Source organism: Polypterus senegalus, chromosome 7 (assembly GCF_016835505.1).
Source record: "Polypterus senegalus isolate Bchr_013 chromosome 7, ASM1683550v1, whole genome shotgun sequence".
In the NCBI taxonomy this organism is placed as follows: Eukaryota; Metazoa; Chordata; class Cladistia; order Polypteriformes; family Polypteridae; genus Polypterus; species Polypterus senegalus.
Window position 1 is genome coordinate 107,451,636 of NC_053160.1, and position 13,832 is coordinate 107,465,467.

General features: G+C 39.2%; 1 protein-coding gene across 1 annotated transcript in view; it reads left to right on the top strand.

Annotated features, from left to right (window-relative positions):
* Positions 1-13,832, top strand: part of LOC120532052 (protein unc-13 homolog B-like) — an 812,076-nt gene that overhangs the window by 244,236 nt on the left and 554,008 nt on the right. The window contains exon 5 of the mRNA XM_039757963.1: positions 3,276-3,399. Coding sequence (XP_039613897.1) covers positions 3,276-3,399 — 124 coding nt within the window. The remainder of the gene's footprint in view (positions 1-3,275; positions 3,400-13,832) is intronic.

Sequence of the window (13,832 nt, forward strand, 5' to 3'; positions counted from 1 at the left end):
TATTTGTGTGTATATATGTGTGTGTATGTATGTGTGTATGTATATGTATGTGTATATGTATAGATATGTATATATATATGTTTGTGTGTGTGTGTAAATATATATATATATATTTATATTTATATATATATATATGACAACAACACTCATCACTCACAACAGTGACAAACCAATACCATTGACAATCATGTTAAGTTATTTTCAAAATGTTTCCTTTTCTTTTTCATTATTTAACACACTACCTCTCCTCATGAAGCTTGGTATTTTACTATATATATATATATATATATATATATATATATATATATATTGTTTTAAGTTTTAAGCAGAGATATAGTTAATTAAACCATAGAATACACAGCATAATAGTAAACTAAATGTAAATATATATATGTAGACTCAAACCCATTATGACAGCAGCAATCCAAGCTGTGAGAAAACAGTAAAAAGGAGGCGTGTCAGACGTCGTGGTTTTCTGATGCAGCTACTGAAAACAACTTCGTGATGCTGCCGCCAAATACACAAAATAATTACTTTGACAATCATGTTACGTTATTTTTAAAATGTTTCCTTTTCTTTTTCATAACTTCTTTAACACACGACATCGCGAAGCAGTATTTTATATATATATATATATATATATATATATATATATATATATATGACAGCAACACTCATAACAGTGACAAAACACTTACATTGACAATCATGTTACTTTTTTAAAATGTTTCCATTTCTTTTCATAACTTCTTTAACACACTACTTCTCATCTGGCCTTGGTATTTTACTAGTATATATATATATATATATATATATATATATATATATATATATTGTTTTAAGTTTTTAAGCAGAGATATAGTTAATTAAACCATAGAATACACAGCATAATAGTAAACTAAATGTAAATTTACAAACATTGAATAACACTGAGAAAACCTTGAACCACAGAGAAAACTAACACTGCAATAATTTGCGCTATAGTGCTACCAACTGCTGGATAAAAGCACTTTTTTAATGAGTTTTAAGCACAGGGAAAAAATGAACATTTGAAAAAATCCGTAATTTAACAAACCACCAAGAAAAATAACATTGCAACAATTTACGCTATGAACCGATCGCTGGAAACAGAAGTGAATACAAAGTCAAGCCCAGCGCATTCTTTAACTGCCTTCCTACCTTAATGCGTCCAGCTCTCTCTCACACTGCCTGTGTGTCTGTGTTTGTCTCTCTCTGCCGCTGCCTCTGTTTGTGTGTGTCACTCTCTCCCGCGCTGCCTGTGTGTGTGTGTGCGTCTCTCTCACGCTACCTGTGTGTATCGCACTCTCTCTCGTGTTGCCTGTGTGTGTGTCTCTCTCTCGCGCTGCCTGTGTGTGTGCTCGCGCTGCCTGTGTGTGTGCATCTCTCTCTCGCGCTGCCTGCGTGTGTGTGTCGCGCTCTCTTGCTCTCTCTCTCTCTCTCTCTTGCTCGCTGCACAGGAAATGCACAGGGAGAGACTGAACATGTACAAACCGAAAGGGAAACTGGCTTGTTCGTATACCGAGTGTGTGGTCGTGAACCAAGGCAAAAGTTTGGCAAACTTTTTGGTTGTAAACCGAGTTGTTCGTGTACCGATACGTTCATGAACCGAGGTTCCACTGTATATGTATTCATATGTGTTATGATTCACTGTAGTGAAAATTGAAAAAAGATGTCAGGCCTCTATAAAGACCCAGGGTCTTCCCAAGCTTGCTCAGAATTAGGCCTCATTCCAGCATCCTGAGCCCGAACTCTACTGGTAGGTTTCAATTGTCTCCATCTAAAAATAATGATAATCTTTTTTAATTAAATAAATATATACCCTAATTGTCCACATTGTATCAAAATGCCCATTGAGCGAGAGAAACCATCAAAAACCTCTGGCTTGTATGACAAATCCAAAAACAGGATCTTCGTAAAGAGAGACTTACAATAAACATGTGTAATAAGCAAGGGAGAACCAAAAATGGCAAGAAAGATTTCTAGAAAAATGCAAACTAGTGAGCAAGAACTATGATCAAATCAAAATTTCAAACACCGCAAAATATCCAGAATTGAAGAAAATCTCAGATCATAAAATGCAGTCTTTCCAAAATATTAGTAAACTACTAAAGTATCCACTTCTCAGCCTCACAATATGTAGGCAGAAGGCAGTCCATAAGCCTACATATGTCTGAGTGTGCCTGCCACTTGGCATTCCATCCACAAAAAATAAGGAAAAAAGGAGAATACATAATATATATTTAATAAATAAACAACAGTAGTAACAAAACACAAATATAATAAACATCAGAAAAATACTTAGCAATAAACAAAAAAAAATACAGAAAGATTTAAGTTTTTGTTTTTATTTTTTTCTTTGGTTTTCTTCCCATATGTAATTTGAAGAACTTAATTATAATTAATATTGTTTATGGAAAGATATGTGGTAAGAATTTTAATTTATTATACCTTTCCTCATATGGAGAACATGTCTTGTTATTGCTATAGTCTTCTCTAAGAAACTAATTTTTTTTGTACTATGTTTACTTGTGGGTGGCACGGTGGCGCAGTGGGTAGCGCTGCTGCTTCGCAGTTAGGAGACCTGTGTTCGCTTCCTGGGTCCTCCCTGTGTGGAGTTTGCATGTTCTCCCCATGTTTGCTTGGGTTTCCTCCGGGTACTCCGGTTTCCTCCCACAGTCCAAAAACATGCAGGCTAGGTGCATTCTAAATTGTGCTTTGTGTGTGTGTGTGTGCCCTGCGGTGGGCTGGCGCCCTGCCTGTGTTTTTTTCCTGCCTTACCCCCTTTGTTGCCTGGGATTGGCTCCAGCAGACCCCCCGTGACACTGTAGTTAGGGTTGGATAATGGATAGACGGATGTTTAGTTGTACATATGCAAAAATTACGCACAATATTTTAAAGTTAATATAACAGCTTTTAGATGCATGGATTGAGTTCTACTTTTTTTAGCACAGTACTGCACTACACTTTCTTTTAACAAAATACCTGTATCACATTGTGAATTTATCACAAGTGCAGATGTTACAAGACCATAAACATTTAACATATGCAACTTTTAATCAGATATGAAATATGTGGTACAACTGAAATGTGAAGTTATGGTCTAAGTTGAGCATGTTTAGCATGTGGGGATATTACATATTAGAACTAAGCGGATGTTCATAATACAATTCTACAGTTTTAGTGGGTATGGATTATAAATAGAAAATATGTCTCCTATGGTTAATGAATGTTAATTTCATGAAACATTTTTCCAGGATGGTCCTGGACAGTGGGTCTCCCTTCATGCTGATGTACTGATGAATGAAGATGAGATTTGTGGCACCAGAAATCCCACACAGCATGAAATATTGCTGGACACGCGCTTTGAACTTCCTTTTGGTGAGTTTAAATAGATTTTCTTTGAGAACTAGTTATTTAGGCTTCTGTTAACTGAGCTTTTACATTCCTTAGAATTGCAGTAATTCCGCCTGTTCAATGTAATATACTCACCAACTAAACCAAACACCCCAGAAATATTATTATCATTGGATGCAGAAAAAGCATTCGACATGATTGAATGGAAATACCTTTTTACTACATTGGAGAAGTTTGGGTTTGGCCCGAACATTTGTGCATGGATTAAATTACTATATACTAACCCAGAAGCTTCAGTTTGCATCAACAACATTTGCTCAGACTACTTTAAACTAGAACGTGGCACTAGACAAGGATGCCCCTTGTCACCACTGCTGTTTGCGATTGCCATTGAACCACTGGCAATACATTGTCGAAATACTGATCAGATAAAGGGGATTATCAGAGAAGGACTGGAACAGAAAATCTCCTTATATGCAGATGACATGGTACTGTATATATCGGATCCAGAAAATTCTGTGCCTGCAGTCTTAGCAGCACTCACAGAATTTCAAAAGATCTCTGGTCTCAGAATTAATCTGAATAAAAGTGTACTCTTTCCAGTGAATTCTCAAGCATATAATATTAGATTAGACACCCTACCTTTTATCATTGCAGAACAGTTTAAATACCTCGGGGTAAACATCACAAGTAAACATAAAGCTCTTTATCAACAAAATTTAAATCGTCTGCATGGAAAAATTAAACAAGACTAGCATAGATGGTCAACCCTTCATCTCACACTAGCTGGAAGAATTAACACTGTTAAGATGAATATTCTTCCTAAGCTCCTTTTTTATTTCAAAACATCCCAATATACTTTAATAAATCATTCTTTAAGCAATTAGATTCAAAAATAACCTAATTTATTTGGAATTCAAAACATCCACGCATCAAAAGAGCGACCCTACAAAGACAAAAGGCAGAAGGTGGCATGGCTCTACCTAACTTCCAGTTTTATTACTGGGCAACAAATATACAGGCGATAAGAACCTGGACACAAATAGAAGAACATACACAGGCTTGGACCGCAATAGAAGTAAAATCTTGCAGTACTTCTTTGTATTCCTTGCTCTGTGCTCCAATAAACACACGTTGTCGGCAATACACTAATAACCCAATTGTGCTCCACTCACTTAGAATCTGGAACCAATGTAGAAAGCATTTTAAGACGGAGAAGCTTCTATTTGTGGCACCTCTGCAGGAGAACCACCTCTTTCAACCTTCACAAACATATGCAGTTTTTAATATCTGGAAAAATTTGGAATTAACTTGCTTAGAGATCTTTATATAGATAACGTCTTTGCATCCTATGAAAAATTACATTCCAAATTTAACATTCCAGCTACACATTTCTTTCACTATCTTCAAATCAGGAACTTTGTTAAACAGAACCTTCCAGATTTTCCGTATATTTTATGAATCAATGAATATCTTTATTGTCATTACACAAGTGCAACAAAATTGGATGCCTTCCTATTACTGCAAAACAGCAATAAATTATAAAACTACAGAAACATATAAATAAGAAGATCTATAATAGGGATTCTAAAGTGGAAAAGCAAAACAAACCTCATATTGCACAATGATACACTTTTCACAATCTGCTGGTGTTCATTGCCTATTTTATTCTCTTTATTAAAGTTTCACAGGTAGAGCATCATTTAGTGCAGTCACTGCACTAATAGTAAAACTATTTTTTAATATATTTGTCTGTGTTTTTATTGTATTGAAGTGTCTGCCTGAGGGCAGCAGTTCAAACAGAGAGTGTCTGGGGTGGGATGGATCTTCAGTTTTGCTCTGGGCCTTTATCAGGCAGCAGGAACTGTAAAGATCTTCCAAGGAATAGACAGGGCATCCGATGATGATCTGGGCAGTGGTGATGACCCTGTGGAGCGCTTTCCTCTCTGATCCTGTGCACCTCACAAACCACACACTGAGACAATAAGTCAATATGCTCTCTATGGAGCAACAGTAGAAGGACGTGAGCAGTCTCTGCTGTGCGTTCTTTACCAGTTCTCTGTTGTTAGTGCTCCAATTCAGGTATTCCTCTATGTGCACACCCAGGAATCAGAAGTTTGAGACCCACTCCATACAATCCCCACTAGTGGAAAGGGGCTAAATATTTGTTTTCTTCTGATGATCAGCTCCTTGGTTTTTGTGGTGTTGAGAATCAGATTGTGGTCTCTGTACCACCCTGACCACCTTTCCACTTCATCCCAATAAGAGGACTCATTCCCACCAGAGATGAGCCCCATCATTTGGTGTCATCCACAAATTTGATAATGCCCTTGCTGGAGTGTGTGGGGTTGCATTCATGGGTGTAAAGGGTGAAGAGAAGGGGGCTCAGCACATAGCCCTGTGCAGAACCAGTTCTGAGGCTGAGGAATGAGGACATGTAGGGGCCTACTCTTACCCTCTGGAAGCGATCAGAGAAAAAGTCCATAATCCAGAGGCAGATGGAGTGAGATAGTCCCACATCTGTCAGTTTGGACAACACTCAATGAGGGAGGTACCAAATGCAAAGCTAAAGTCTACAAAGAACAGCCTAGCGTAACTCCTCTTCTGCTCCAGGTGGGTTAGGACTGTGTGGAGAGTTGTGGCTATGGCATCCTCTGTAGACCTGTTTGCCCTGTAAGCATACTGGTGTGTGCCTACACCTGTCTTTTATTGTTACTGTAGAAGCAGTCCTTAGTCCTCCTCTTGTAAGCAGCCTTAGCCTCTTTTATGCCTCTTTTTAATTAGGCTGTGTCAGCACTGTAGTGTGTCTATAACCACCCCTTAAAGTGGTGATTCTGTCCCTGAGCAGGCAGTGGACTTCTTTTATCATCCATGGCTCCTGATTAGGATAGACCCAGATGGAATTGTCCTTGGTGATGTACACTGTGTCTATGTGTGTGTGTGTGTGTATAAATATGTTTATGTAAAGTGTGTGTACACTGTATTTGCATATACAGTATATTATATGAATTATATATATTCTGCTCAAGAATTATATATATACCCACATACAGTATATATAAACTACTCAAAAAAATTAAAGTAACACAGTGAAAACATATCAGATCTCAAAAGAAAAAAAATCATGCTGGATAATGTGCTAGAAACGAACGTATGACACATCATTTGATGGAAATGAAAATTATCAACCTACAGAGGGCTGAATTAAGACACCCTGAAAAAATAATGCAGCAGGCTAGCCCATTTTGCTGAAATTTCATTTCAAACTCAAAATTGTACTCAATAGTTTACCCCTTCACGTCTGTCACATGAGTTCAGGGTGAACCTGCTCTCATCTGTGAAAAGCACAGGTGTACCTGCCAATTCTGGTATTCTATGGCAAGTACCAGGCAGTGAACACAGCACCCACTAGAAGACGTCGGGCCCTCAGGCCACCCACAAGAGGTCTCTTTCTGTTTGGTCAGAGGCAATCACACCAGTGGCCTGGTGGAGGTCATTTTGTAGGGCTCTGACAGAGCTCATCCTGTTCCTCCTTGCCCAAAGGAACAGAAATCGGTCCTGCTGATGGGTTAAGGAACTTCTATGGGTTCTGTTCAGCTCTCCTAGAGTAACTGACTGTCTCCTGGAATCTCCTCCATGCTCTTGAGACTGTGCTAAGAGACACAGCAACCCTTCTGGCAATGGCATGTATTGATGTGCCATCCTGGAGAAGTTGGACTACTTGTGCAACCTCTTTAGGGTCCAGGTACTGCCTCTTGCCAAATGCTAAAATAGTGAAGAAACGTTCAGAAAAGATGAGGAGGAAAAAATGTCAGTTGCCTCCACCTGTAAACCATTCCTGTTTTGGGGGTTGTCTCATTTTTACCTCTCTAGTGCACTTGTTGTTAATTTCATCAACACCAAAGCAGCTCAAATTGATTAACAACCCCCTCTGCTACTTAACTGACCAAATCAATATCCCAGAAGTTTAATTGACATGATGCTATACGCTGATTAAAAAGTGTTCATTTAATTTGTTCGAGCAGTATATATGTGTGTTTGTGTTTACAAAAGTAAAATTAAACTAATGTTTATTAAAATGCATAGAGAATTACAATGGGTGTTTTGTGTAGGGGTTGAAACAGTGGATCATCTTCTTCCATATCTTTCTATCCTCTGCATCTTGTTCTGTTACACCCATCACCTGCATGTCCTCTCTCACCACACCCATAAACCTTCTTTTAGGCCTTCCTCTATTTCTTTTCCCTGGCAGCTCTATTCTTAGCATCCTTCTCCCAATACACTCGGCATCTCTCCTCTGCACATATCCAAACTAACACAATCTTGCCCCTTTGACTTTGACTCCCAAATGTCCAACTTGAGCTGACCCTCTACAACAGCAACAACATTTATTTATATAGCACATTTTCATACAAAAAGTAGCTCAAAGTGCTTTACATAATTAAGAAAAGAAAAATAAAATACAAAATAAGACAACATTACTTAACATAGAAAAGGAGTAAGGTCCGATGGCCAGGGTGGACAGAATAAAAACAAAAAAAACTCCAGACGGCTGGAGAAAAAAATAAAATCTGCAGAAGTTCCAGGCCACAGGACCGCCCAGTCTCCTCTGGGCATTCTACCTAATCAATCAATCAATCAACATTTATTTATATAGCACATATTCATACAAAAAAACGTAGCTCAAAGTGCTTTACAAAATGAATAGAAAAATAGAAGACACAATAAAAAATAAACATAAGTCAACATTAATTAACATAGAATAAGAGTAAGGTCCGATGGCCAGGGTGGACAGAAAAACAAAAAACTCCAAAGGCTGGAGAAAAAATAAAATCTGTAGGGGTTCCAGACCAAGAGACCGCCCAGTCCCCTCTGGGCAATCTACCTAACATAAGTCAAACAGTCCTCTTTGTATTTAGGGTTTTCATGGAAGGACCTGATGATGATGGTCACGTAGACTTCTGGCTTTCAGTCCATCAATGTTGGTGCATCATGATGCTTTGAGTAGGTGGTGGTGGCGCAGGCCGCCACCACAAAGAAACCGGAAAAAGAAACACAAGAGAGAGTAGGGGTCAGTATGGATTTTGGAGCCACTGTGAATAGTTATTATGAAGACTTGAACATACAGAGTATCAGTATTAAGTTAAAGTGAAGTTATAAAAAGGCCATGTTAAAGTAATGTGTTTTCAGCAGTGTTTTAAAGTGTTCTACTGTATTTGCCTGGCGAATTCCTATTGGCAGGCTATTCCAGATTTTAGGTGCATAACAGCAGAAGGCTGCCTCACCACTTCTTTTAAGTTTAGCTTTTGGAATTATAAGGAGACACTCATTTGAAGATCTAAGGTTACGATTTGGAATATAACGTGTCAGGCATTCCGATATATAAGATGGAGCGAGATTATTTAAGGCTTTATAAACCATAAGCAGTATTTTAAAGTCAATCCTGAATGACACAGGCAACCGGTGTAGTGACATCAAAACTGGAGAAATGTGTTCGGATTTTCATAACATAACATAAATGAAATAGTCCTCCTTGTAGTTAGGGTTCTCACGGAATCACTTGATGTTGATGGTGAAACAGACTTCTGGCTTTTAATGCATCCATCAATGTTGGAACATCACGTTGCTTTCAGTTCATGGTGGTGGGGCAAGCCACCACCAAAGGACACCGGAAAAGGAAACAGAAGAGAGAGTAGGGGTTAGTACAGATTTTAGAGCCACCATGAATAGTTATTATAATGAGATGGATATACAGAGTATCAGGATTTTAATTACAGTGAAGTTATGAGAAGGCCATGTTAAAGTAGAGTGTTTTCAGCAGTTTTTTTAAAGTGCTCCATTGTATTAGTCTGGCGAATTCCTATTGGCAGGCTATTCCAGATTTTAGGCGCATAACAGCAGAAGGCCGCCTCACCACTTCTTTTAACACTAGAATTACCAGAGCCTACGAAAAAACTCGTAATTCCGTCCCACCTTAAGCTGCTTCTTAAATCCCTTCACACCTCTCCGCCAGCGTCCTTTGTCTTCTAAATGTGCTGATAAAGAGAAGCTAGGAGCAGCCTGCAATTCCATCCCCCCACCAATTTAGAACGTGCACGAACTTCAGCTTGATTGAGTATCTGGGAGTGAAGTGGAGTTTTAGAGTGGAAATAATAGATCGTTATTTGGAACACACGCATTTCATGTCTGTTCAGTTTCTACAGTAATCTGTGTCAACACATTGTTAAAACAGAAACGTTTTTTATATTCTAGTAGTAGATGACAAAATGTAGGCATAAACTATATAATGTATGTATAATGTATGAAGCCTGAAGTCCAAATAGCAAAGAAACATATTCACAAGAATAACACAATTGCGCCTTTATTCAAAAATATAACTGCAGAAACAAAAAGCCGCCTTAACATGCGACATTGACACCAATTTCTTGTAACTGCCTCCGTGGTTCAATAGACTCAGCCCCCGCTTGGGAATCAAGAGGTCACGAGTTCGATCCTGCACCCCTCTGTTTTGAGAAGTAAACTGCTCTTATACTTACTGTTTTAGAATAAAAGCATACATTTGATTTCAGTCTGTAACAGCCGGTGCAATTTATGATCCTTGTAAAGGTTAGCTTTTTTTTTTATTCACTTTTCATTCTCTCAGTCGCGTTCAGAATCAATCCATACAACCCCATCTGACACGGCTGTTTTCGCTAAAGACGCGCTATAGCTCTGCAGTGTACCACGATGCATACTAACACCAAACATCCCCCCGGGTTCTGACACACAAACGCTGGCGAAGCTGCCTTCTTCGTATCTCACCGTCACTTGACTTTTTTTTATTCAGTTTTATTGAGTGTTCCTGCCAGTCCCCGCATGTTGCTGTATGCTTTTTCTTTTGTACTCCAGGGCACGCAGAGGAGAGAATAGTAAGGAGCAGTAAGTTCGGCGCTATATGCAATCATCAGACACCCCCCATCTGCCCGTTGTTTTGTTATACTTTTCAATACTTTTTATACTGCTCAAACGGGCATGCTCAAAAAATACACGTGTAATGCCACGAAAAGTGCACGCAGACACTTCATTTCGCAAACAAAACAAGTGCACTTTTATTCAAAACTACCTGTATAACCAAGAAAAAAGAAAGCAAGTTACAGTAGGCGATTGATACGACAGCTTGCATGGTGCAATGCTAAGAAGTGCAGATTTTCATTCCGTGCTATATAAAATCATCACATTCAAATATTAACAGTTCCCACACACCCAAGCACCGTCCTTCCTACATTTACTTGTTGCCGTGTACACACCTCTCTGTGCCATGGTTCCTATCACACTGAATGAGCACCTGACACTGTACTTTCTTCCCTGGGGGAAGGTCCCGCATCAGAGAATTTCCAGTTCCTGCATAAATTCACACCCGATCTGACGCTGTTCGTTTTCAAATAATATTGCATTAGTGCGATTATATTTTCACATGTATTGTCTCTTTCTTTCAGGTGTGTAATAGAAACCACAGCATAGAGAGACATTGCTTCTTACAGGAAAAGGCGATGGAAAAAGTGCACTTGAATAAAAGTGCACTTTTGTTATACTTTTACACCAATATATGTTCCTGTGTTTGAACGACACGGGCAGATGGGGAGTGTCTGATGATTGCATATAGCGCCGAAATTATTGGTCTTTACCATTCTTTCCTCTGCATGTCCTGGAGTACAAAAGAAAAAGCATACAGCAACATGCGGGGACTGGCAGGAACACTCAATAAAACTGAATAAAAAGAAAATCAAGTGACGGTGAGATACGAAGAAGGCAGCTTCGCCAGCGTTTGTGTGTCAGAACCCGGGGGGTGTTTGGCGTTAGTATGCATCGTGGTACACTGCAGAGCTATAGCGCGTCTTTAGTGAAAACAGCCGTGTCAGATGGGGTTGTATGGATTGATTCTGAACGCGACTGAGAGAATGAAAAGTGAATAATAAAAAAAGCTAACCTTTACAAGGATCATAAATTGCACCGGCTGTTACAGACTGAAATCAAATGTATGCTTTTATTCTAAAACAGTAAGAATAAGAGCAGTTTACTTCTCAAAACGGAGGGGTGCAGGATCGAACTCGTGACCTCTTGATTCCCAAGCGGGGGCTGAGTCTATTGAACCATGGAGGCAGTTACAAGAAATTGGTGTCAATGTCGAATGTTAAGGCGGCTTTTTGTTTCTGCAGTTATATTTTTGAATAAAAGCGCAATTAGGTTATTCTTGTGAAAATGTTTCTTTGCTATTTGGACTTCAGGCTTCATACATTATATAGTTTATGCCTACATTTTGTCATCTACTACTAGAATATAAAAAACGTTTCTGTTTTAACAATGTGTTGACACAGATTACTGTAGAAACGGAACAGACATGAAATGCATGTGTTCCAAACAACTATCTATTATTTCCACTCTAAAACTCCACTTCACTCCCAGATACTCAATCAAGGCATGAGCTGAGAGAAGTTCGTGCACGTTCTAAATTGGTGGGGGGATGGAATAGCCGGCTGCTCCTAGCTTCTCTTTATCAGCACATTTAGAAGACAAAGGGCTGGCGGAGAGGTGTGAAGGGATTTAAGAAGCAGTTTAAGGTGGGACGGAATTACGAGTTTTTTCGTAGGCTCTGGTAATTCTAGTGTTAAGTTTTGTTCTTGGAATTCTAAGGAGACACTCATTTGAGGATCTGAGGTTACGATTTGGAATATAAGGTGTCAGACATTCAGATATATAAGATGGGGCGAGATTATTTAAGGCTTTATAAACCATAAGCAGAATTTTAAAGTCAATCTTGAATGACACAGGTAACCTGTGTAGTGACATCAAAACTGGAGAGATGTGCTCAGATTTCCTTTTTCTAGTTAAGATTCTAGCAGCTGCATTCTGCACTAGTTGCAAATGATTTATGTCTTTTATGGGTAGTCCTGAGAGGAGTGCGTGATAGTAATATAGTCGACTGAAAACAAATGGGTGAACTAATTTCTCTGCATCTTTCAATGATATAATGTAATGTAATGTACTTATTTCTAATCCTATCCATCCTTGTCACATCCAATGCAAATCTTAGCATTTTTAATTCCTCTACCTCCAGCTCTGTCTCCTGCTTTTTGGTCAGTGCCACCATCTCCAACCCATATAAGATAGCTGGTGTAGACCTTCCCTTTCACTCTTGCTGATATCCGTCTGTCGCAAATCACTCCTGCCACTCTTCTCCACCCATTCCACCCTGCCTGCACTCTCATTTTCACCTCTCTTCCACAATCCCCATTACTCTGTACTGTTGATCCCAAGTATTTAAACTCATCCACCTTCGCCAATTCTGCGTCTTGCATCCTCACCATTCCACTGACCTCCCCTTCATTTACACACATGTATTCTGTCTTGTTCCTACTGACCTTCATTCCTCCTCTCTCTAGAGCATATCTTCACCTCTCCAGGGTCTCCTCTACCTGCTCCAAAGTATCGCTACACATCACAATGTCATCAGCAAACATCATAGTCCACAGGGACTCCTATCTAATCTTGTCTGTCAACCTGTCCATCACCATTCCAAATAACAAAGGGTTCAGAGCCGATCCCTGATGTAATCCCACCTCCAACTTGAATGCATCCGTCACTCCTCCTGCAGACCTCACCACGGTCACACTTCCCTTGTATGTATCCTGTACAACTCTTACATACTTCCCTGCCACTCCAGACTTCCTCGTACAATACCACAACTCCTCTCGAGGCACCCTGTCATTTCTTCTCTTCTTTCTCCAGGTCCATAAATACGCAATGCAACTCCTTCTAGCCTTCTCTATACTTCTCCATCAACACCCTCAGAGCAAACTTCACATCTGTGGTGCTCTTTCTTGGCATGAAACCATACTGCTGCTCACTAATCATCACCTCACTTCTTAAGCTAGGTTCCACTACTGTTTCCCATAGCTTTATGCTGTGGCTCATCAATTTTATCCCCCTGTAGTTACTACAATCCTGCATATACCACTTATTCTTAAATATCGTCACCAGTACACTTCTTCTGCACTCCTCAAGCATCTCACTTTCCAAGATTCCATTAAACAATCTGGTTATAAACTCCACTGCCATCTCTCCTAAATACCTCCATGCTTCCACAAGTATGTCATCTGGACCAACGACCTTTCCATTTTTCATCCTCTTCATAGCTGTCCTTACTTCCTACTTGCTAATCCGTTGCACTTCCTGATTCACTATCTCCACATCATCCAACATCTTCTCTCTCTCATTCTCTTCATTGATCTGCCTCTCAAAGTACTCTTCATCTGCTTAACACACTCTTCTCGCTTGTGAGTATGTTTCCATCTTTATCCTTTACTAGCAAAATACCCACGCTTCGCAGTGAAGAAGTAGTGTGTTAAAGAAGTAATAAAAAATAAAAGGAAACATTTTGAAAATAACATGACATGATTGTCAATGTAATTGTTTTGTCA